Source organism: Charadrius vociferus, unplaced genomic scaffold (assembly GCF_000708025.1).
Source record: "Charadrius vociferus isolate BGI_N301 unplaced genomic scaffold, ASM70802v2 scaffold259, whole genome shotgun sequence".
Taxonomy (NCBI): Eukaryota; Metazoa; Chordata; class Aves; order Charadriiformes; family Charadriidae; genus Charadrius; species Charadrius vociferus.
Genome location: NW_009661368.1, coordinates 9,373,666 through 9,397,561, shown reverse-complemented (window position 1 = coordinate 9,397,561; position 23,896 = coordinate 9,373,666). Strand labels below are relative to the sequence as shown.

The window sequence follows — 23,896 nt, the reverse complement described above, 5'->3', positions numbered from 1 at the left end:
ATCCATTTGCAGTGGTCGGGGAAACACAGAGGAACAGATTGTGATTAGCCAGGCTGGACACAGGCCAGGGCAACAGAGATAATGGATCTTTATGAAGGGTGCCAAAGGATGTTTCATGACCACATCTGTTCAGGCCTGAAGGTTTACAGTACAAATCAGCTAGAGTAACTTGTGTTTTTGCCGAGGCAACATTTCAGTCCTAAATCAAGAAAGCAGCACGCCCTCTATCAAAGCACCACAGAAAGTATTTGTTCAATAAAAACCAAAGCTTCCTTACTAATCAAACTTGGCAGGATCACAAACTCAAGATGGACCGTAAGCTAGCACCCGATAAAGTGGATGAGGCAGGGAACGTCTTCTGATTCGTGATTTTTGCACTGTCATGTAATGAATACCATTCTTACTCTGGAGTCAGTATGGCCAGAAGAACATGGACTACAAAACAGAGAGTTTCTACCCTTGATTCCCGTAACAATAGACAAGTCGCTCAGCCTCCCCGGAGTACCCAAGAACAGGTAATCTCAATCTCCTAATGATGTTTTAAGATAACTAAGAAAAAGACCTTGTTTACATACTATGTATTATTTCTCCTATCTATATGAAAAACACGGGGATTAAGTATCTTTTGTTGGGAACACGTCAGAAGAGTAAAATGGCAGGCAATTGAACAAAAAATGCAAACTTTTTTCGGACATCAGGTTAAGCAGGGACAAGAAAAGCATCTGAAAGTATGCTCACATCAGTGCTACAAGAAGTTCTAAAACAGTGAAAGGAACTTGCACTCCAAGCGTATGTGCTGTTTACGTGTAACAGCAAAAAGAAATTTTATTTCTAAATTGAACAGAGTGCATTAGGGATTGACCCCTTGCGTTTGGATTACCAGTCCCCTGAAATTACCACTTCCATTGTGAACAGTTGCAAGTACAACTAACCCACTTAATTTCTATGGCAAGTAACTCCTCCCTCCCCTAGACGTTCCCCTTGTATCAAAGCCCTCCACGCAGACCCCCTTGAGCATCATGAGCACTTTGCAGTATCCAAGCAGCATAAACTGACGTGACGGAAGTGCAGTCTGCACGTGCGATGTGACAGCCTACACAAACTTACCAGAGAACACCACACAAGTAACGCACCAGAGCGATTACAGAAAGATTTTTGTTCTTGCCCATCTTTTGATTTTCACTTGGATGACAAACTTACTTGGAAGACAAGCCGTAGAGAAACAAAGTAGTAAACTCAGGTAAATACTCAAAAGCTGCCCATATTTTATGTTGCTGTTTTCTTTGTTAAAGTCTAGATCTCAATCTACGTGTTTAGTGTATGTAATGTGTAATAAAAAAGAGCATACGGCTGTTTAATCCACCTTTGCAGTTTACTACATAGGGGTCTTGTGCCCTAACTCAAAGTGGGTGGGTGGGCTTTACCAGGGGGTGCAGGGGGCTGTTTATTCTCCTCACTTTTGCACCAGCTAAAATCCTGCAGAGGATTTTTGCAGCAGTTGGCAGAAGTTCTCGAGCACAGGATGGAGCAGCCAGCGAGTGTCCAAAACAGCCAAAAGGGCGATTGCAGCAGCAGAAGCTGGAAAAGACTCCCGAGATTAGAAGCAAACCCAACCAGGCAGATGCCAATTATTCATTTCACCCCCACACGCTCCAAGGTCTAACAACTACACGGAGTCCATTAACGTAGGATGTCCAAGAGCAACACCACACCGAAACAACAGTCCACAGAATGTCCTTCTGGGCTGAAGTTTGGAGAGGGAAGGATTTAAGATAAAGATCTGAATGTCAGTCTCACCCAGTACACACAAGTTCTCTTCATTTAAAGTACACCTTCTTAGAGTATCAGTGCTGACAGAACAATTTTAGTTTCAAAGCACTTTTGGCACGCTCACTTCAAGAGAAAAGTGCAGGAAGAACTACTTCAAATCTCCAGACATATAATGGATCCTGTACTAGAGAGTGATGCATTCCACACTCAACCCTGGCTCGACAGATGAGTCTTCACGCTAGGGAGAGGCTTCGTGGACCAAAAGAATACATTTGCATCGCACCACTTATGACGGAAGTCAGTTACCACAAGTTGGTTTATAAAACAGTTACAGGATTTATTGAGATAAATACAAATAGGAAGTTACATAGACTCTATTCTGACAAATGAATGACACTTCCAGCGTGTCCCCGCTTAACTGGGCTCTAACCACCGTGTACAGACACAGCCACCACTTGGGCAGCAGCGACCCGCGCCCAGGCTGCAGCACGCCCCACGTGCCGGGCAGTCCGCGTTCTAAGCAAGACGACCCGCAGGCTTTGGATTACAAGTGCTTGATAAAACTCCTGTAACATCCAAGCAATATTGCACCCACTCGTGTTATTTTCATGTTCCTTAGCTAGAAATGTTTAAAAGTGATATTCTTACTGCTGTTGTGGAAGTGGATTAACTCCTTAACTTTGCTCCACCTGGCTTTTAAAATACATATCTTTGCATAATTTAAACCACCCAGAGAACTGTAGATGAACACACTGCTTTACTCATCATTGCATTCATTTGTCTAGTACAAGACAAAGTGCGGTCTTTAGTCATGCCAAATCATTTCTAGTTTAAAACTAAACCAAAAAGACAAACCTTGTAGAGGGTAAATCTGATTAACAGACCTGCACGTTGTCTACAAAAAACCCCACCCCAAAGCTATGATGTCCCCCCATTAGTGCATGCAACTGCAGAGTTTTAACAAAAGTTTTAAAACGCTCTACTGAAATCATATCATTTAAAGCAGACATGATTTCTGGAGCCAAAGAAGTACCAAAATATTGTTAAAAGCAAAGAACTTTGTTTAGCCTTTTAGTGAACTTTTATAGCTGGTGGCTTATCGTTTACACAAATTCTAATGAAAAACTCTTGATGAACACTAATCAAACATGCTAAAACATATGGAAGCTTGCGTTTTCCCGTCAATTATTGCAAGTAAAGGTGACTATTTAACATTATCTGACAAACAGAAACCTGGGTTGGGTTAATGTTCAAGGTATTTAATTTATATACAGTACATTTCAAACATACTTACATATACACACACTTAAAAAAAATCTGTTCAGTGCTGAGAAGTTTAATGAACTGATAATAAAAAACAGAACTAAAACCTTGTCAGAAAGGCCTTAGAAAATCTGAACAGTTAGAAAATACCGGTATAATGCCAGCATTAGAAAAAGATATTAGAACTAGAAAAAAAATTAACGAGAGGTCTTTTTGTTAAGAAACTGCAATCATAAAAAGTCTGTACTGAAGATGCATTTGCTTTAAATTATAAAAAAATTGTAAAAAATTAAGTGTAGAACGTTGCAGAGTTTACAGAGCTTATACTGTTTGCTGTAATAGCAGTGACAGCAGTGGAATATTTCTGCCTGCACCTTCCAAAAAGCATTTTGTGATCTCACAAGAAAGCAATTTGTTACAAATACTGTACATATTATAATACAAGTTAAACTTATACAAAACTGAGCCCTCCAAAAATTCAGAACCCAGCTGAGGAACCTACTTGCTGTATTGCTGACGAGCCAGCTGTAAAACTAAACAAAAAAAGAGAGAAGTAACTTCCGTAAAAACCTTCACCCATGTGAATGACTTACTAGTGTAACAGTGAAATACGGGGATGTATTTACACAGGTCTATTTATGATACGCTGTTGTGTTCACAGACAGAAAGTAACTGTTTTTACATGAAACCATTTCTTTACTATTTAAGCGTTAGATTTTCAATAGGACAAAGTTCCAATCCACAATCTAAGAAATTAAGAATATTTATTTTCCAGGCCCCACTTTATCTGCAGAGTTGGGACACAACAGAAGACAGGATCCACCAAAAAACATTAGCTTTGTAATTTCTCAAAGTGATCCGAAGTGGTCCGATTTCATTACTAGAACTGTGTTCTATCTGTACTTTCTTTCTTCCAAAACAGCTGTTTAAATACCCAGAAGACATCCTACTTAAGCTTAAGGATCTCAGTAACCTTCATTTGTTGTTTGCCCCAAACCTCACCATACAGTCAACAGAAGTTACAGAGCAAACTGCATCAACACCTTTCCCCCGAACATTTGTTATTTGGGGTTTTTCAGAATTTAGAGGTCCTTTGTTTCTTAGGAACAAAGTAGCACGCTGTTCGGGATTTGAATATTGGACCAGTTAAAAGGTGTTTTTCAAATGAGGTGTGTATGTAAAAACCCAACCAACAACTCATATCTGTAAAATTCTGTCACACCCTTCTCCAGATCCAGCACGAGTTGCAGGAACTGAATACCTTAAACGAAGTGAACTTTGCTAGGGCAAGACCAGTAATTTTCAGTTTGGGAAATTAAGGCTACCTACCACTACCGTAGCCAGCAGTAACGAAAACAGCCATGGTAACAGCTGTACGGGTATGGCTCAGAAATAACAAATTAATAGAAAAGTCACCATATACAAAGAATCTTGAGCTCTCTGTGCTTTGAAAAAATGTCACATTATATTAAGTAAAAATGAACCATGCCTTAATTCTAGCAGAGTAACTACTTAATAAAATGAAATGATTTTTGAGCTTTTTTCCACTGACACAGAATTAGGTTCTTCATCATTTTTTGTTAAAATTCAAAACTATTCACATATATACGCTTCTGTTCAGTAAAAATGTAATACTTGAAACAACACAAAAACTACAATAAAAGTGAGGAAATAATATCTTCATGTACGTTTGCTATGATCAGGGTTTAAGATTTAGAAACCGTTTTAAGCTTATAGCAGACTGCTCTACTACTGGAAATGTTTTGTTAAAAAATGAAGTATCAATTCCAATTACACTGAAACACTGCGTATGGTGTAAGACTTTACGTACAATACTTAACCGCATGCGAGATCAGTTATCACCCACATTTACAAAGTAAAAACCAAAATTAATTACTCATGCATATGGGACAGAAACACACAGCTGTAGGTGAAAGGTGGTCGTGAAACGAAGATAGCAACATTTCTCAGCAGACTCTTTCCAGCTCACGTAGGTAACAAAAACCTTCTTATTTGTCCACATTATTCATACTGACCGTGACCATAAGGTGAATAACCACTTTGATGTTCAGCATTTACTGCAGAAAAACACATTAGTTTTGTTTTCCGATGGCAGTATTGTCCATGTTACCCTGTTTTAGTTTTATGGTGGCAAAGAAGGACACATCTTGATCTCTGTCAGATTGCAGGGCTAGAATGGTCTCTTCCGCAGCTTCTAGATGAGGATTGCCAACACTTTTAAAATAAGCTACAATAAAGGGAGAAAAAGACAATTTTAATCAAAGTCAAAAGAATAAACCCTAGGGCGTAAGTAATGCAGAAATACAGAGAATGCCAAAACCATCTCAGGTAGCTCATCCAATTTATAGGCTCCTTAGAGAAACTGCACTGAGCTACGGAAGCTGACCCAGAAAGAGAAATATGCAGCTGCTTACTCACTTATTACATACTTCAGTATTTCTAAGAGAAATTCTTTTTGCTGAGCCCTGCATAGGAGTGTATCAAGATGTAAAAGCAAGCTCAGGAAGCTGCCACTGTACAATGCTTTACAAAACTATATTTTATCCTGAAAAAAATTTAGGAGAGAGCATTTCTGTGCATCTTCCTTTGAATAATGAGAAATAATCTCATTTATTTGCTTTTAAGGAATTGTAATACAGGAAATTGTAGCAGCGTACAAAATTACATTCTTTCCTAGTACAACTGTTAGCTTAACACTAAAATGACAAAGCAAACCATTTCAGAAGGTGGCGTAACATTTCATCTGAAGGACCCGAAAGATGACTATTTCATTAACATAAAGGTTTAAAATATATCAAAATAATCTGATGTGATGCTTAAGAAAAATGTATTTGCCACACGCATCATGGATACCACAAATAACCACCTGCAGCAACATCCAGTACTTGCCGCACTTCTTGCTAAGCACAAGGACGTCACTGCCCTCCAGCGGGCAGAATATGACATCGGTCAGATCATCGATGCCCGTTTCAGGCCCTTTACCGACGGTGATCAAATATTCAAGACAGAGAAGCCACTACAGTATACATTCCTAAATCTATATTCCTAAACCTGAATTTAAATGCAGTATCCCAGGTTACTACGTATAGTTCTGTTTTCAGTATAAACAGAACCAGTCTTTTCACCAACTGAGTCAGTTTATAAGGAACTGCAGTGGCAGAGGAGAGACAGCTTTCACGAGCCTTTAGTTCTTTCAAAGGAAATTAATGACCGCACCTTTCTCCAATAACGTCTGCCTTAGAGCCTTGGCGAGCAGAACCCTTACGTTTGGCACAGGATCAGAAGCCAGACTTAAAAGACTGGGGAGTAAGTGTTCAACAAACTGGTCGACAGGCATACATTCTTCTTCTACTACGGCCTACAGGATAAACACATAACACAAGAAAGCAAGATTTATGTTAAAAATACGCTATTTGCCATTCCTTTCCATCTTGTCCTTAATTTTGCCTGACTATTAAAAAAAGTCAGTGTTTAACTCTGAACAAATACAACCTATGTTGGTGAAATAACTGTAACCTTTGAAATACTGTTATGAAAACACGTCTTAGCATTCTGAAGTTCACCTGAAGGTGACCCAACAGGAACAGATAACTTTCTTCCAGCTATATTTTAGGAAACACTGCTCCCTTGCCTGTCACTGCCCTTTTGCCGTTCAACATTCAACACTTGCTCCTCATTGCTACTGAAGCAGCATTTTTGGTTTGGAGGGGAGTGGGCAGTAGAAATCAAGATGGAAATAGCTCCTGGCATCTAGCACCCGTTAGTAGTTTGAAGAGCTCTTGTGAACCTTTCTCTTAACATGTCAAAGTATTACAAAATGCATCTCAGTTTAGAACTTAATTCTTGACTTTGCTTCCGGGATGCCAGAAAATACAGGGATCAGCTACTTCAGCTGGAGGCACAGAACAAAACAAGAACCACAGCTTCAGAACTGGATAGCCACACACTAGTACTGAGACCAGACCAACTCTGCCACCGTCTTTTGTTAACCCACAGAATCACAGAACCCAAAGAATGACAGAAAAATTGAGTCCAAATTTCAGTTTTGCCCACGTTGTGTAAAGCCTCAAATTGGCTCCAAGTTAAGCGTGCGCACAGAAACACAGAGAGAGAACATTCCAACCTGACAAATGAAGGCAAAAGCTTGTCTTCCAACCCACTTGGAGCAGTGACGAAACCGCACTACAAGTTCATTAATGAAATTTAATCCCAGTGCATCTGCATTGTTTGCGTAGAACTTCTGCAGAATTGCTACAACCTGTGAAGCAAAGGAAAGGGGAGTGGAAAAAACCAGAAGAGATGAAACTTAAGTTGTAGCCATTAGAATGTTAAAAAAGCATCATTTCATTTGAATCCTACAAAGGGACACCAAAAATGTATTCGGTGTAATCAGCTGTGCTTACAGAATTAATTACTGTGCTTATTCTGCAGAAAAGAAAGCATAAGCTTTAAAAAGCTGTTTGTTCAGGTGAAACAAAAAACACTAAAAGAAATTAAAACAACCACTAAAATAATGCTCCTTTCCATGGTGCCATGAAGAAAAAGAAGAAATTTAAAAGAAATAAAAATATTTCTATTCATTCAGGACATCTATGGGATGATGGTGTTATCATGACGTTTATAAATTAAATAATCTTTGGCGAAAGATCAGTAATCTTTTCTTTTTTTTTTTTTTTTTTTTTTTAAACTGGGGTAAAGTCTCTCAAATCTTCTATATCCTGGTTTTCATCCATTAAAAATACATTTATCATTCACATACAACCAACAGAGAAAGATGTTAAGATCTGTGGAAGGCAGACAACTGAAAATATTTTATTAAGTTTTCATTTCACTTTTTTCCATATTGTTTATCAAAACATGTCTCTATTCGCCCTACTTGTCTGAAAGAAAACAGTGTGATTTCAGGCATTCCTCTCAAGGAACATTTTCTTCCTCTCCTGCCAGGAAGTAAACTATATCCCCTACCAGTTTGAAGGAGATCCACCGAACTTCTGAAACTTTATCGGAGCAGAGAGTTAGTGCAATATGTCTTAAGTAGTCATAGACATCATTGGGATTGTAGAGTTCCAGTATCAGGATGAGCTGCCTGAAACACAAGGAAAGTGATTAGCTCCAGCCAGTGCAACACTAACCTACTCCAATTATACCATCTGTTAAATGTAAGGAAGGATCATTTGGAGCCTCAAAAATACCACGGCTATTACAAGGCACTCAAACTGTTTGTTCTTCTCTTTAATTCATAAAGGTGCACACACATATTAAAGAGGTACATGCTTTCTTTAATCCATCAAGGAGTCTAAGAGAAGCTTTTAGCCAAACTAGATGTACCAATGAATCAAAATTATCCCAAATAATAACAAAAGCTACAAACAAAAGTACAATGAGAAATTTCTTTGCAACTTCAGACCAATGTACTGTACATTCTTGCAAAGTGAAAATGAAAGATTTACTTCGGTGTAGAAATCTACATTTCAGAAAATGGTTTGTATCTCGGAAGCGCACAGAGCTCATTCTAGCCACACTGCTGCCAGTACGTTACCAGCAGCCGTGCACAAACCAACCCTGACACAACAGCGCTCCACTAGATGTCAGGGAACTGCTGCACAAGTCTTGCACCAGAGAGAGGTTTAGTTTGTTGCGCCAAACTACAAAGGGAGAGTAGCCCTCAATAGCTCAAACAAAGCAACAAGATAAGCACAAAGGTCATGTTTTAGCTGCAAACTACGCCTACAAACATTCTTCGGGTGCTTCAAATATCAACAGGGCTTGTAGAAACAGAATTGTAGGATGTTACTTTATCTCCATTATACACCCAGTCATAAGGAAATAAACGAATAATTTTTTTAAGAACTGTTTTTTTCTTTCATACACATTAGAAAAATGACTGTGCACACGTTTCATTGATTTTTACAAGGCAGTCTAGAACTGAATAAACGCTGAAACCTCACTGGACAGTATGTATCAGGTTGTTGTATTACATAAACTGCAAGCGAACAAGATGTCAGTTTTGGTATAGTCACAGACATTTCAGTCATGCTTGATTACAACACAACCCCCCCCCCCCCCCCCCCCAGTCCCCCCAAAACGCCAACAGCCAGTGGCTTTTAAGTTCAGTTCCTTAATACAGAATGGTTGCAATCTTTTAGCTAATTAGGGTGTGCTAATTTATTTCCAAGTTAGTAATGCAGATTAAAAATCAGAAGTCAACAAAATTACATACTCTGCGAGCTCGTAACGAAACCTCCAGTTCCTGCTGTTATCAGTCACTACAAATTCTTGAAGTTGGTAAAGATACTCTCGCCTTTTGTCTGCATGAAGTAACTAAAGGAAAAACGTTACTAGTATAAAACAGATAAAATTCAAGACTTGCAGTTCTCTGGTGTATTACTTGATTCACACCTATGTGCATTTTCCTACTTGAAAACAACTGATCATTCACAAGATGCTTACTAGAAATTGTGCACAATCAGATGAGTGTCTGGACACACAAGACTGACATCCACAAAAAGTACATTATGTCATCACTTCTGCAAGGATACCCATCACAGCGCTATCTCTGGGCATGAGACTGAGCAACCAACAACTAAGGATTTGTGTTTACTATGCAGCAGCCCGCCAGGATCTGCCCTCTTCACTCCCGGCCCTAAAGGCAACTTGCTAATAGACCAACTTTCCAGCTGGACTGCACAAAATGCTAATTCCCTTACAACAGCTAGGAGCGTTTACAACCACATTTAATTTTGATACTTCGTTGGCATGAGACAGAATAGCAGCGAGGGACCTTAAGAAAGTAATAAACACACACACAAAATGGCATTATTACACAAAACTAAACATGTAATTAGATATTGATAGTGCACATCTCATTAGAAAACTCTCTTCGTATAATGGAGTCGGAAAAAATTTTATCTTGAGAAATTAAATTACACTTTCCTACCTTTAGAAAGTCATACAGATGTTTAAGGACACCAATACGGACTTCATCCAGATCTTTCAAGAATCCATTGAAAATTGGCACCAGATCAGCAGCTGTCAGCTGATCCCCCAGAATAACTGCTAGTTCATGTATGGAGAAAGCCAGCGTCCGACGTACCTTCCACTGCAAACAGTTTAAGAAGTGAATTAGATTAGGCACTGTAACTAAACTAAAGCAGCTTTTGAACTACACCTGTGTGAGGATTGAGAGAGCAGAAGAAACAGGGCTAGTTACACAGCAGTAGAAAGTGTTAATCACATTTATGAAGTCTGATTTAAATCTTGAATTTTATATTTTTAGTGCGTATTTAATCCCTTATAAGAAAGTATACGACGTTATAGTTTCAGTGTAATGAACTGAACAAAGAAGCTACTCAAAACTGCGATTTATCATTAAAACCTTTTTTTTTTTTTACCTGTACATCTGAGGCCAGCGTCTCATATGTATCTTTCAGGCAGTGCCAGTTCTGCCTGCCCAGTGTTAGGGCCACCCCCGGAAGACTATAGGCGCAGTGTTTGGCTATTTCAGTATCAACAGTCTGGGCTCGAGCTGGGTCGGTCATTGACAAGTACTGGTCTAATAAAGGTTGGGGTATGATATCCTACAGACAGAGACAGTACATCAGCAACACACACTTTGAGATCAGAAAGAAAATACACCTGTGGAGCTACAGTATTCTCCTGCTATCAACCAGCTGGCAGCGAAGCACAGTGGCAAGACGCCCCTTTTGTGGACGAGCTTTACAAAGTGTAAACGATCCCTGTAGTTATTTGTACTCTCATTAGGACAGAGCAGTCAGCAATGAACAGTAATTATTACTTTATCAACATGCTGCATCAAACCAAACTGAAAATTTATTCTTTGCTGAAGACAAAGAGTAAATCCAGTGACAAAAGAGTGTAGTCAACGCCTACCTTGGTTGCACAGATTGCCTCTCGGGCACTAAAAAGGCAACAGAATTTTTCTAGCTTTCTGATTTAAAATAGAGTTCTCCTCAAATGTCCAGAGCATTTCTTAACATTCTGCAACTGATCAATTGCAAAAGCTATCGCTGTATTAAGGGTCAGATGAACTGTGTCCAGTCCCTCACTAAAGCAGTCAGTGATAGGATGAGAGGAAATGGATTCAAGTTATGTCAGGGGAGGTTTAGGTTGGATATTAGGAAACATTTTTTCACTGAAAGCGTTATCAAACATTGGAATAGGCTGCCCAGGGAGGGGGGGGATTCACCATCCCTGGAGGCGTTTAAAAAAAGAGTAGATGTGGTACTTAGGGACATGGTTTAGAGGCGGTTTTGTCAGAGTAGGTTGATGGTTGGACTTGATGATCTTAAAGGTCCCTTCCAACCTCAGCAATTCTATGATTCTATGCTATTTTAATCACCTGTAATTTTGACTTGTCATCTTCAAGTGGTGGATTATTTTCTTGCTCTTTCTTTAAAAATACACTGGTTCCTTTGTGTTGTTCCTCCAAGTCCTGTAAAAGGATGTATTAGCTAGTGAAATGAATTAGACTTACTGCTGTGCCAGTGTTTCAAAGCATCACACTACAGTTCAGATACACAATAGCCTTGTACAGGCAAAGCCGTATTCAGTGTGCTTATACAAGTACAAAAAGACAACAGAGTTGTACACTAAGAAAGCACTATTAAGGCCATAGCAACAACAAGGGCAACAGTAGTTAGATTTACTTCTAAAAAAAGCAATCTAATTTAACACAAGGAAACTAACATTCATACAGATTTTGGATGGCTACTTTTACTATAGTCTTAAATAGTTTTTCTTCTTGGTGTGAATTTAAATTATGTTAAACAAGACAGTTTAGCAGTTGCTCCAAGGCAGTCAATACCATGATAAAAGCTTTACTTATTTTAGAACATACTGCTGGAAACTCCCAAGTCTACCAAATTATGAAGCATACACCTCTCCCCAAATATCAACAGAAGACTTCAAAAGAATTAAAAGGTTTAAATGACCAAAAACATACAAAGTTTGAAAGTTCACACGGTATTTTACGTTTTTGTTCATACAGGTTTTATGTGCAGTTCTCGTTAATAGATAAGGAGAGCTTTTCTTTATATTTCACAATTAGCTCCAGCAACATTAGATACTGTGCAAACAATCCTTTTTACTCCTATCTGTACATTATAATCAAGAAATAGTAATGAGGAACTGTGTGTCACCACCTGATTCAGCCTCCTGTCTGGAAACAAAAGACTAATTTTAGATGTGTTACAGGAAGAGGTGAGACTGTACTTGGTACATCTCATCTGAAAAAAAAAAAAACCACCCAAAAACTTACAAGACTACTGCAAAATTTAACTCTTAAGTAATTTGTGTGCAAACAAATAATAGCCCTCGGTAGCTTTTCTTTTTAAATGAAAATAAGTAGTGTATGATAGTTATGGAGTAGTGATGTTCAAAGGCTTTAGATCAGAAGTAGGTCAATTATGCCAGGGACTACATGAACACACACAGTACTTAAGCAGGTAAGAATTCATTTCAGACACGGAGCACAATGCATACTTACTGTGTTTTTCAGTATACTGGTGGTAGACTGGTCACTGATGTTATCCTGGGAGGCAGTGGATGAAAGAGCATCCTCCTCCATGTGGTTGCAGGTAGCATCTGAAACAGCTGTTTCATCTGAAATAGTTTTGTTCTGAAGTTTGACACTGCTTTCTTCATTTTTTTTGGTCTCATAGTCACCAACAGAATCAAACTGAGCAGCTCTGAGAGCAGCAGACAACACTTGGACCTGAGCTGTATAAAGCAAAAGACGACTATTTAGTCTCCTTTCTGCACTTAAATGCATTAAACTTGCAATTAGTTAATCTGAAAAGATAAAGAGAAGCCCAGTGTGAGCTGCATGGAAATGGTGTGCTAGCAAACATTTGCTCTCAAAGAAAAGGCCCATTTTTTTTCCACAAAACCATCACAAATTAAGAGCAGCGATTTAGATGTACTAACATTTTCAGCAGAACCATTCTACCAATTTCTACTACTGAAAGGTATTTCTAATAATCCCTTGTAATGAGGTATCACAGCATACGGGCTCACCTCCCATTCTTCACACTGTCAAACATTTTAATACAAATTCTTGTTATATTCTTTAATTGATTCTATGGCTTAGAAAATACGTCACTGTGCATTTAAAACACTTCTGAGAAAAACTCTATGCAGAGGAGGGAATTAGTCAAACCACCTTTGAACTGTTTTGCAGAAGTAGATAGAACTCAAAAGGTCGGGTTTACCACTGTATCACCAATAAAGTCAGGACAAACTGTGTTGGCGCATTATGCTACATTGCTGCTAGGAACACGACGTTACTAGAGTTCAGAATGCAGAAACTCTGAGATAGCTACACCTGCACAAGCGTACCGCAAGTACAGTCTTAAGATGAAACATCAGAGTATACTTTAAAGGTGAAGGATACTAGAGTACTTTGGAAATAAGGTGAACAGACAACTTAAAAGGCAGAAGAATAGATCACAAGCATATTTATGAACGTTTTGGCAGTTAGAGCAGGAGGAAAACAAAAACTAACATCCACATTTCCTTATTCTGAGAAAGGAAGCAGGACTGTTCTGCTAAAGCTGGGGGGGGGAGGGGAGCAGAAATCATCTTCATTGTTTTCTCCCATGCCTCTCCAAACCCATTTCTCACTGTATAGCTGTCAAGCTAACATCTCTCCATTTGTCTTAGATCTACATAATGGGTTTTTTTGCTCTCTTCCTTTTGCTTTTACTCTCTGCTTTTTGTTTCCAGAACTCAATTACACCATTTTTATCTTTTCATGCGTTCATTTCAGTTTCCACTTTTTCCTTTACTACTTTGAATTTTAACTTTTTCACATCTTGCTCTTTTAAATCTTTCCCTTTCTTCCTGATCCTTTGCCTCTCACACATTTTCCTGATACCTTTCCAAATGACCATGGGGAGCCACCTAAATATGCCACACTGCCAGTTGGCTTACTACTCACTATTACTACAGTAAGGACTTCAAATGATGCTGCAGTTCCTGCAGATATGACTTTGCATACAGAGAAAGGAAAAATAAACAGGCAGACGGAAACTGTTAATTCACTAGAGTACTCAAGAGACTTTGTGGACAAGAAACTGATTAAGAATGACGGGCTTGTCAAGAGGGATTTGGTCCAGGAAACACACATGCATCCCACTAGCAGGTTATCATTAGTTCAATATGTTCATCAACAGGCTTGTATGGAGAGGCTGAGGAAAGATGACTCAAAATTAAGGCCATTCTCACTCAACCAAATACTAGATGAATTCAGCTGATAACAGGCAGCTCTGTCCCTAAAACCACAGTACTTGGTTACAGTACTTAAAGACAGTTTTCACAAATTTCAACAAGCTCTTTTCCCTTTTGTAGTTAGATCCAATTTATTTCTCATGCAAACAGGAGCTAGGAACACTTCCCCAGCTGTTCCAGAAATAAATCAGGTCTTGTGAAAAATGCTCTTGCGTGACTTTCTACTATAATTTACTACTCAAGGAAGTCTCATCACCTTACAAATACCAAACCAATTAAAATGCAGTAAAGGGTTTTGTAAAGGCCAGGAGAAAACATGATTTTACTGTTACAGAGTCTCACCTTGAACATCTGGATCATCTATGTGCTCTTGTAAGCTTTCTAGAACCTTTTTTATTTCACTACTAGCAACACAGTTATTACATGGCATAGAACAGCTATCTTTGTGCTTTTCAGTCTTGAACTGAAGCAACTCCAGATCCTGACTTATATCAGGCAGAGGAGGGCGCCAGTATAGAAAAGTATTAAATATGTCCTCAGCAGACTGTAGCCTTGAGTTCATTCCAGGAAAACTGCTGTCCTTAGTGACTTCTATGACACCAGCAGCAACTCTGTCACCCTGAGACAATCGAGACACATCTTCTCCAGGATTGGTACAACAATCTGAAATTTCTTCCTGTGTCTCTATATTTAGGTTCTCAACTGAGAGCTTTGTATTAACTTCAGCTGAAGTCTCCTCAGTCGATGATTCTGGTTTGATTTCCATTGGTTGTTCTGAACTGGTAACAGACACACACAGTTATCCAAATAGAACTTTAATTACTCTAACAATAGTTTTCAGTGAAACACTTCATAAAAGACAGCATCAACTACAGAAGTTTATTTTCTCTGCAGAAAGACAGAATTTATGTTACCACTATGCTTCACTTCACCAGTTTTCCCTTTACTCTCCTGTGAAGCCATCAAACTGATTTTTTCAATAAAGCTGCTACACTCAAATAGACACATGCATGATCTCACTCTTCATACCTTTACTGAAACTACATTCTCAAGTTGAGATTTTTAGCCCTGAAGAGCAATAAAAAGAATTATCTTTTCTTCCTCTCTTCTGCTACACCACATCTTTCCCATGCTTTTACCTGGACAACGTAGCATTTGTACTGGAGGACATTAATGTTATATTGTTGCTTGGCTGACAGGAATTGGAATTCACGTCTTGCATTGATGGTCGGATACTCAGCGTCCCATCTTCTCGAATGTAAAGACCAGCACTTGAAGGGTTGGCAAAGGTAGAAATAAATGGGCCAAGAGACTGAAAAGCAGCCTGACGAACCTGCGATAGTATAAACACAACAGTCAGGATTCACACAATTCCCACAGAGTTCATGCTGAAAAAAAAAAATTGGTTCCATTTTTTAGTAGGAATCAATTGGTTCTTACTACGACAGCTTCATTTAATACCAAATATAACCAATTATCTAATAAGTGACACCTAAGCAAAGTGTGTTAGAATATTAAGCATGTATCTAGAATCATAGGAAGGAATTTTTTTAAGAATAGTAAATTTGAAGAACATCACTGTCTACTTCAACTAATACCTTTAACACAAGCAACCTATTCTCAGAAGAGTGCTTACACTTACAAAAAAAAAGAAAAATAACCCTGTTGATAGAAATTCTAAGTAGTAAGAGAGTATCTTATTTTACCTCTCTCTCTCTTCCCAGAGGAGATCAGATTTTAGTAGATTATACGCTAATCTCAGCAAATTTAGTTGAGAGACGTTTTATGGCACACTTCTGACTTGCCCTTAATTTGTGTATGATTTGCCTGGGAAGATGCATCAATTATAGAGTTACTTACCCATCTGCAAGTGTCACTAATAAGACTGATAAACAATGGGGATAGTTTGCTTCTGCGAACTTCTGGGGATGTGGTGTAAGACACTGCCATAAAGCATTCAGCACAAGCTTTTCTCATTCCCCAAACACTATCAGAACAGAGTTCAAAGAACTTGGGAATCTGCCAAAAATAAGCAAAACCAAGACTCTTTAAAGACTAAACAAAGGCTGCAACAACTTACTATCAAGATATTTGTTTGGAAACTGGAGACAATGATAACTCATGGGAGAATACAATAAGTGAGGAATAGAAGAAAGAGGACCAGGTTAAAAACATCTACTAATTGAAGACATTGGGGAAAAAAACCCTCTGTCTACCATTCACTTCATTAGGATTTTATGTATAACTTTACAGACAATAGGAAAAATTATTAATGGCCTATTTCTCCTGAAATTGTAATTTGACCGATCATCTAGTCCAGGGAAAAAAAGAAAGAGTCAGTAATTCTGAAGTGTGTGTGTGTATATATGCTGTCAATTACATTTAAAAAAATGTTTTGCAAAAATAAGAACTTTGCATTGCTATCCATTCCCAGTTTTGCTAAGTAATTGCAACCAAAGCCTTAGCCAAATCAATTAAAAAAAACTGCATGCACACTGATTAGTTTACAGAGAAGCCAATAGAAGAACTCATTATTAAACCTTTTGAACTGAGAAATACAAGTCTTGTAAATTGATTTTGATTTTTACATACCAGCAGTCTTTCTGTGGCTTCTTGCCCGACTGCATTACAAATGTCACCAAAATTAGCTGCACAAATCTAAGAAATAAAAAAAGTCATTAATAACATTCTGGCTCTTTTAAGTGCATTAGTTTTATTATCAACTTCACTATGCATTATTTATCCCACGTAGTAACTGCACGTTTGACTATTCAATTTCAGCCATGTAACTACATCCTGTTATATTAACTCATCCTGAACAAAGACTCATTAGAGCAAGCTTCTGTAAGCCACATGCCTTTGAAATCAATAGTAATAAAGGTTTCTGCATGAAAAGCATCATCTACTTCAGTAATCACCGAAAGGGACAATACGCCTACTTGAAAGTTTAAATTACTTTGAACAGCAGCTGTCAAAACCAAAGCAGACTAAAATATGATACCAGGGTCAGGACTTAGGTGTACTGACAGAACTATCTTTGCTATGGCTGAGACTGGCTTAAGTACTTTGCTGAAGCAAAGTTTAATCAAGGTCTCAAGGTAGTGCCATTTACAGTACGTTACAAATGCTATGATTAAGGCAAAAGGAACATTCCCTCATGCTGGAAAAAGACGTTGCCAAAATTTGGAATCAATTAAATAGGACTGTGTTACTATACGATTTATTCATTCAATATGCTTATTTAGAAGGTTATAATGCAGCTCAAATTCCAACAAATGCAGCTTATGTTAAGGACCAAGCTGAAGCTCTGCATGACCCCTAAGTCTACTGAAATATTTTAAGACTTCTTATGCTACGAGTTTCCTTTTGTACTCCACCATGAATTAAAATCAGTCTTATACTTTTGGGATTTCTCCTTTCAAATAATACCAGACTTTTTTTTTTTTTTTTTTAAAGGAAGGACGTCTCAAGTATGTATTACTTTTGAATTTCTGGTTTTGAAATAAGATGGCAGAAATCAAGTAAATTGTTTGCATCCTATAACCAGCATCGTGGCTTAAAAATAAGGTTATGCAAAACTATTAGACGTGCAAGATCAGTTTAATTGCTACATCAAAGCTATTCACCAGGGACTGTTATCTGTTTCTTTACTGAACTACAGAAACTATAACCACGTCAATAAATTACAACTGCTCTTCCAGACTCTTTCAAAGTCCATCAGCTAAAGTTATGACTAAATTATTCAGGAAGGCATTTGAACAGCCACAAATAAATTCATTTTTAAGTGGTTTAGGGTTGAAAACACACCAACCTTTCGGACTTGAAACAATTTCCCATCACTGCACAGTTCACAGAAACGAGGAAGGAGCATATGCTCAACTGTTGTTCTGCTCAACATAGAAGCCATTTTACAGATTATCTAAAAATCAAGAAGGGGATACGTATAAGGAAAATAAAATTATTGAATTTGTAAGCACAGCCAAATATTCCTCCTGAAAATTACCTCCGAAAGCAAAACAGCAACTACCATCAAATAGATTTAACTGCTACACATTATTCGTATTTTCATGCACTCGTTTTATGTGAAGCACAACTACCATTTTTATTTAAAATCATTCTATGCCACTGTGCCTGAACATCACATTTCTGCATGTAATTTATTGTCTATTTTTATCTGGTTAGCTAGACTTTTGGTAATAAAAGCATTTTTAAGGTGGTTTACAATGTGGCATACACTGGTATTTTGTATGGAGAAGACAGAAGTTCCATTGTACTAGCCAGCATACAAAATCACAATCTTTAAGCATATTAAAAATATCTCAAGCTAAAGCATGCAAGTAAGCCCCTTGGCCTTAACAGGACTGTTCAGATATTTAAAAAACAAGCTCAGTCCCAGGTCTTTATAGGCTCAGACAATGAGATAAAAATGAAAGTTAGCCATACAACAGGAGAGAAAAGAGAGTGTAAGAGAAACTATTGATGTATGTGAGCTAATGCACACTTTACAGGAATCATCCACAGAAATTTTAGGAGTTAACATCGCAGCATAATTAGTTATTAACACACTCATTAATTTAGCTTTCTCCAAGGAACTGTCAATTTCAACTACCTTTACAAACCATGCTTATGCTGTGAAAAATCAGGTGTTTTGGATTTTGTTTCCTTTCAGCTCCCACTTTCTGGGATAACTTGCTGTAATTCTTCTATTTGCAACAGTAAGAAGGAAGGGGCTCCCATGCACCTTCCTACTCAACTGTTCTCCCTGCAGCACCAGGAGTTTAATGCTTACACAAGTGTTGTCAGATTAACAGTACTCATCTTTCTATTTTTGTTTTTCCAAAATTATCAAAGCTTTCCACCTCCACAAAACCAGCTTTATTCCTAGAAACATTTGCTTTTGCAACAGAATGCTAAATAAGAACTAAGGAAGACACCATTCAAGGACTTACCCACAAATTTTCAAACTCCTAAAAGGCATCTGGTGCTCATATGTCACGCTGGAAAACTGCCTAAGCAATACCCAACTCCCAAACAAGGAAGAGGAAAATCTAGAGGGTAGAACTATTTTACAGGTCAAGTGTCAGATATCCACGCTGAAATGTAATTACACACCAGTACTTTCTTGTGGAGTCAACGGATTTCTTGAAAGTGAACAGGGAATGTTTTTTTCAGAATGCTTAGGAATTAAGATCAGGTCATCATTCACACTTTTGCAACAGTACTGTGTAACCTTCTAGAGCAAATGTAAAGAAGCTGTTGAGGAACTTAATGATCTTAACAAGAATGAAAACAAAGCTGCCAAGAACCAACTGCATTTGAAAGTTATTTGGCTACCATTTTGACAATCATTTAGCATCCTGAAGTATAAAGATGGTCTCTTTAAACCCGATCTTTTCAAAAATTCAGAATAAAAATTAAAGATTTGTTGTGTTAAACTAAAAAAAAAAATAATCAAGTATGTTGATGAATCAACACAAAAGGGTTGATTGCTTATTTTATTTAATGTCAGTACTACTCCTGGACCTCATCTTAATTACTGTTATAAATGGAGCGGGTAGTTCTTGTTAAGTGTACTCAATACATCATCAATCATCTATATAAAAAAGCCCCTCACGATTTTTCAAAAATAATTTCCACTGAGTTTGAAGACCTGATGCTTTACATTTTTAAGCATACAATAACATTCCCAATTACTGTGCTGTACAGCTCAATTCTCAAGAAACAAAATTTCAAAAAGATTCCTCAAGCACTTTACTGACACTAAAGTCCAGATTTCTTCATCACACAAAAGGTATAGGACCTAGAGAAAGCTTACCCAAAGTACCTCTACACTTCACCAAAGGCTTTAATAAATAGTGCCCAGGACAACCCTGCTTTCTTCTTGAATTCAGTTAGAATCATTTTTAACCTCTCAGTATGGTGCATCAAGTCCTGACCCTGTTAAAATTCTTTGAGAATTCACATTGTTTCAATGGTGCTCAATACTAAAAATAACTAAGAAACACATAGATTCAAGGCACAACAGCTTAGCACACCTAAGCTTCAATTGTACCCCAACAGCAGTTTCTCAATTCGCAGCAGAGCAACTAACAAACAGAGAAGAAATAAACCAAACTGTAATAGTAATGGTATAGAAAGTTCAATGATTAATGTAAAGCTCTCGGGACACTAAGAATGCAAGTACCATTTTTATTTTCTGGGGTCTATGCTCATGAAAATCTCACACAAAATTGTTATATTCTAAAATAGCTTTACAGTAGCACTGCTCAAAGATAGAGAACAAAAATTATTAGAAAAGAAAAAAAAATATGTAAGATTTCTTCCAAACTCACTTACATTCACAGCTTCCACCTTGTATTCATCATCACTGTCAGGGGCAGAGAGGTCCAGCAGAATTGGACACACCTTATTTTCAATGTCACTCTGCGCAATAAGATCTTGTTCCAGCAGTATAAGCAGGGCTTCTTGACCTGCCTTTCTAACCTATTAATACAAACAAACCAAAAAAGTACATCACTGTAAAAACAACATTTACTGATAGGAGAACCACAAGAGGCATGTTTTCAATAAACACACAGGTAAAAGTTTAAAAAAAGAAAAAGGAAAAAACACTCTCTGTTTTAACACCATAAAGAATTACGAATACTAAAGTTTAATATAATCATTACATGACATTTCATCAAATTCTGAGGAGAAGCCAAAAGATGAAGGAGAAAACAGGACTTGCAAGTCACGACTCCCATAACGGAAGGTGTCAATATGCTGCTCAGCAAATCCTATAAGCTTCCCATTATCTGCTAAGGAAAGCACAAAAAAAATTTCTGACCTCCCTAGCAAAGTGTGCTGAAACCAATAAAGACAAAGCACTACACACAAGCAAGGTATCAATCAGCATGGAACTTTCTATTGTCTCTTCCTCATGCCTTAAATTCACTGAACCACACAGAATTTTCCAACCATTCAATCCACATGGTCTGTTCTTCCTACCTGATTGTTAACATCTGTGAGGTATCTCACTACTATGGGCATAAGGTACTCAAAAAATGCTGTTGGGAAGTTTGGTCGACTTTCTTGCAGAAAAATGGCAATAGGAGGTATTTGTTCCATCAGCTCTGTACGTACAGTTGGTTCTAGTAATAAAAAGAAAGTCAAAATTACAGCAGTAAATATGAAATCAAGATTAAGTACCTTAAGAAAAAAGTAGCATTTTTTTGTTTGCTGTTTTCACAACAGAGGAAAATGAAAATACTCAAAACAAGAAATATCACCAATGAGATTGCCTTTTCTCAGAGGAAAGCCGAATAATATAAAACAGCCTTATATACATCATCACAGCCCAGAGATTTCTAATCAGCTCCCTAATCTCATAAAATAAAGAGTACTAGTTAGAAAACCCAATTGCCATGAAGGTATGCATATGAAGTATTAAAATGCACAACTGTTCTGTTGTGCCACCACAGGTTCAGATGTGATGAATTCCTTGGAAAAAATATTACTTCATGCCCTATACAAGTAAGAGCCTTTCATTTATACATGTACCACAGAAAATATTTCAAATACAGAGGAAAAAAAGTTATCTCATTTTCAGTGACAGATATTGCTGTTAGATGATTTAGTTTCTTTAGTTCACTCCTTGCCTTCTCAAAATTGAAAGTTATTGCCCTCTATACTGCAGCTTATGTAAAATAAGCTACGAAAAATATAAAAAAAAAAAAACAACAAACACACAAACAAAAAGAACAACTTTCAAACCTGCATCTTCAGAGAGCCTGACCACTATTTCCATTACAGTCAGGAAGTCTTCTTCATTATTACTGAAATCTCGAAAGACATCCAAAAGACCTCTGGCAATAATTTGCCTGTGGAGCAAACAACATATTAATTGCCTTAATATCCTGCCAATGACATGGAGATGGGATGCAAATGTAAATGGGCACGTTAAAAAAGATTGAGCTCCTCTATAAACGTTCAGACACACCAGTTATACAGCTTCTCCTCGTCCCAAAAAAACTCAAAGATGGAGTTGAAAAACTTTACTCAGATGACCAAGAATAAAACCCTCTTTTTATGGAGATGTTATATGAAAGTTATTCAAAGGGAAATAGTATTGGGCATTCACTTAAGACAGTAATAACAAAAGTAGTGACACCTTAACATCCACAATGCTATCAGGCTCAGTTATCAAGTGTAACTGTTGTATCCTTACCTGTTAAATATGTTATCACTGAAGGCATACTTTTCTAGACGAGCCAGTGGAGTTAAGTTATCCTGTCCAGGAATATCCAAGAATGCTGTTATCCTCATGCTATCACAGTCTGGTCCATAATCTTCAAACCCAACTTGAAAGACAAGAAGAGTAACCCAAACAAACAAATTAAAATCTTAAGTGGTACCTAATGAAGTCAAGAGCAACACTCGCATATAGACCTGTAAATTCGAGCTTTGGAATGTAATTCACCTGTCATAAAATTCTTGGCTTTTAACACATTCTACTTTGCAATTGGAGTCGGCTAACCACATGCACTGAGTTAAGAGGTCTCAGCTGATAAAATTGCATGCCACAAACTGATAGACACATTCAAAAGGAAAGTAAGTGCCACTAAAAGAAACTGGAATTTTAACAGACAGAAAATCCCAAATTGTATCACTTTAAACCCTCAAATTCTTGGGTCATACAGCAACCACATCTACAGAAAGAGATGCACTAGAGTAGCTGATATTCCTGCTCTGCGTTCACAACTTTCCCAACCAAGCACACCTCAAATTATGCAGACTTCATTCACGTAAGTAATATAGCAACTGCAATCATATTAAAGTACATGCAAACTGAGCCAAAACTGCTTCTCATATGGAATCATAGAATTGCTCGGGTTGGAAAGGACCTTTAAGATCATGAAGTCCAACCATTAACCTACCCTGACAAAACCGCCTCTAAACCACGTCCCTAAGTACCACATCTACCCTTTTTTAAACACCGCCAGGGATGGTGAATCCACCCCCTCCCTGGGCAGCCTCTTCCAATGTTTGATAACCCTTTCAGTGAAAAAATGTTTCCTAATATCCAACCTAAACCTCCCCTGACATAACTTGAACCCATTTCCTCTCGCCCTATCACTTGTCGCCAGGGAGAAGAGGTCAGCCCCCACCTCTCTACCCCCTCCTTTCAGGTAGTTATAGAGGGTGATAAGGTCTCCCCTCAGCCTCCTCTTCTCCAGGCTGGACACCCCCAGTGCCCTCAGTCGTTCCTCACAGGGCTTGTCCTCCAGACCCCTCCCCAGCTTTGTAGCCCTTCTCTGGACACGCTCTGGCCCCTCAATGTCCTTTTTGTAGTGAGGGGCCCAAAACTGAACACAGCACTCGAGGTGGGGCCTCACCAGTGCCGAGTACAGGGGGACGATCACTTCCCCAGTCCTGCTGGCCACACTATGGCTGATACAGGCTAGGATGCCATTGGCCTTCTCGGCCCCCCGGGCACACTGCCGGCTCATGTTCAGCCGGCTGTCCACCATCACCCCCCCAGGGCCTTTTCTGCCAGGCAGCTCTCCCGCCACTCCTCCCCAAACCTGTAGCGCTGCCTGGGGTTGTTGTGGCACAA

At 38.2% G+C, this 23,896-nt stretch overlaps 1 protein-coding gene across 1 annotated transcript in view; it reads right to left on the bottom strand.

Moving 5' to 3' along the window:
* Positions 1-5,046: 5,046 nt before the first annotated feature.
* LOC104293923 (serine/threonine-protein phosphatase 4 regulatory subunit 1-like) overlaps positions 5,047-23,896 on the bottom strand; it is a 24,697-nt gene continuing 5,847 nt past the window's right edge. The window contains exons 2-19 of the mRNA XM_009893476.1: positions 22,508-22,640; positions 22,054-22,160; positions 21,289-21,431; positions 20,638-20,784; positions 18,113-18,220; positions 16,894-16,959; positions 16,162-16,320; positions 15,441-15,634; positions 14,644-15,080; positions 12,560-12,792; positions 11,414-11,506; positions 10,446-10,631; positions 9,992-10,153; positions 9,275-9,375; positions 8,020-8,140; positions 7,178-7,312; positions 6,271-6,412; positions 5,047-5,281 (exon numbers count right to left, since the gene is read on the bottom strand). Of these exons, the coding sequence (XP_009891778.1) occupies positions 5,127-5,281; positions 6,271-6,412; positions 7,178-7,312; positions 8,020-8,140; positions 9,275-9,375; positions 9,992-10,153; positions 10,446-10,631; positions 11,414-11,506; positions 12,560-12,792; positions 14,644-15,080; positions 15,441-15,634; positions 16,162-16,320; positions 16,894-16,959; positions 18,113-18,220; positions 20,638-20,784; positions 21,289-21,431; positions 22,054-22,160; positions 22,508-22,605 (2,787 nt within the window). The 5' untranslated portion in view covers positions 22,606-22,640 and the 3' untranslated portion in view covers positions 5,047-5,126. The remainder of the gene's footprint in view (positions 5,282-6,270; positions 6,413-7,177; positions 7,313-8,019; positions 8,141-9,274; positions 9,376-9,991; positions 10,154-10,445; positions 10,632-11,413; positions 11,507-12,559; positions 12,793-14,643; positions 15,081-15,440; positions 15,635-16,161; positions 16,321-16,893; positions 16,960-18,112; positions 18,221-20,637; positions 20,785-21,288; positions 21,432-22,053; positions 22,161-22,507; positions 22,641-23,896) is intronic.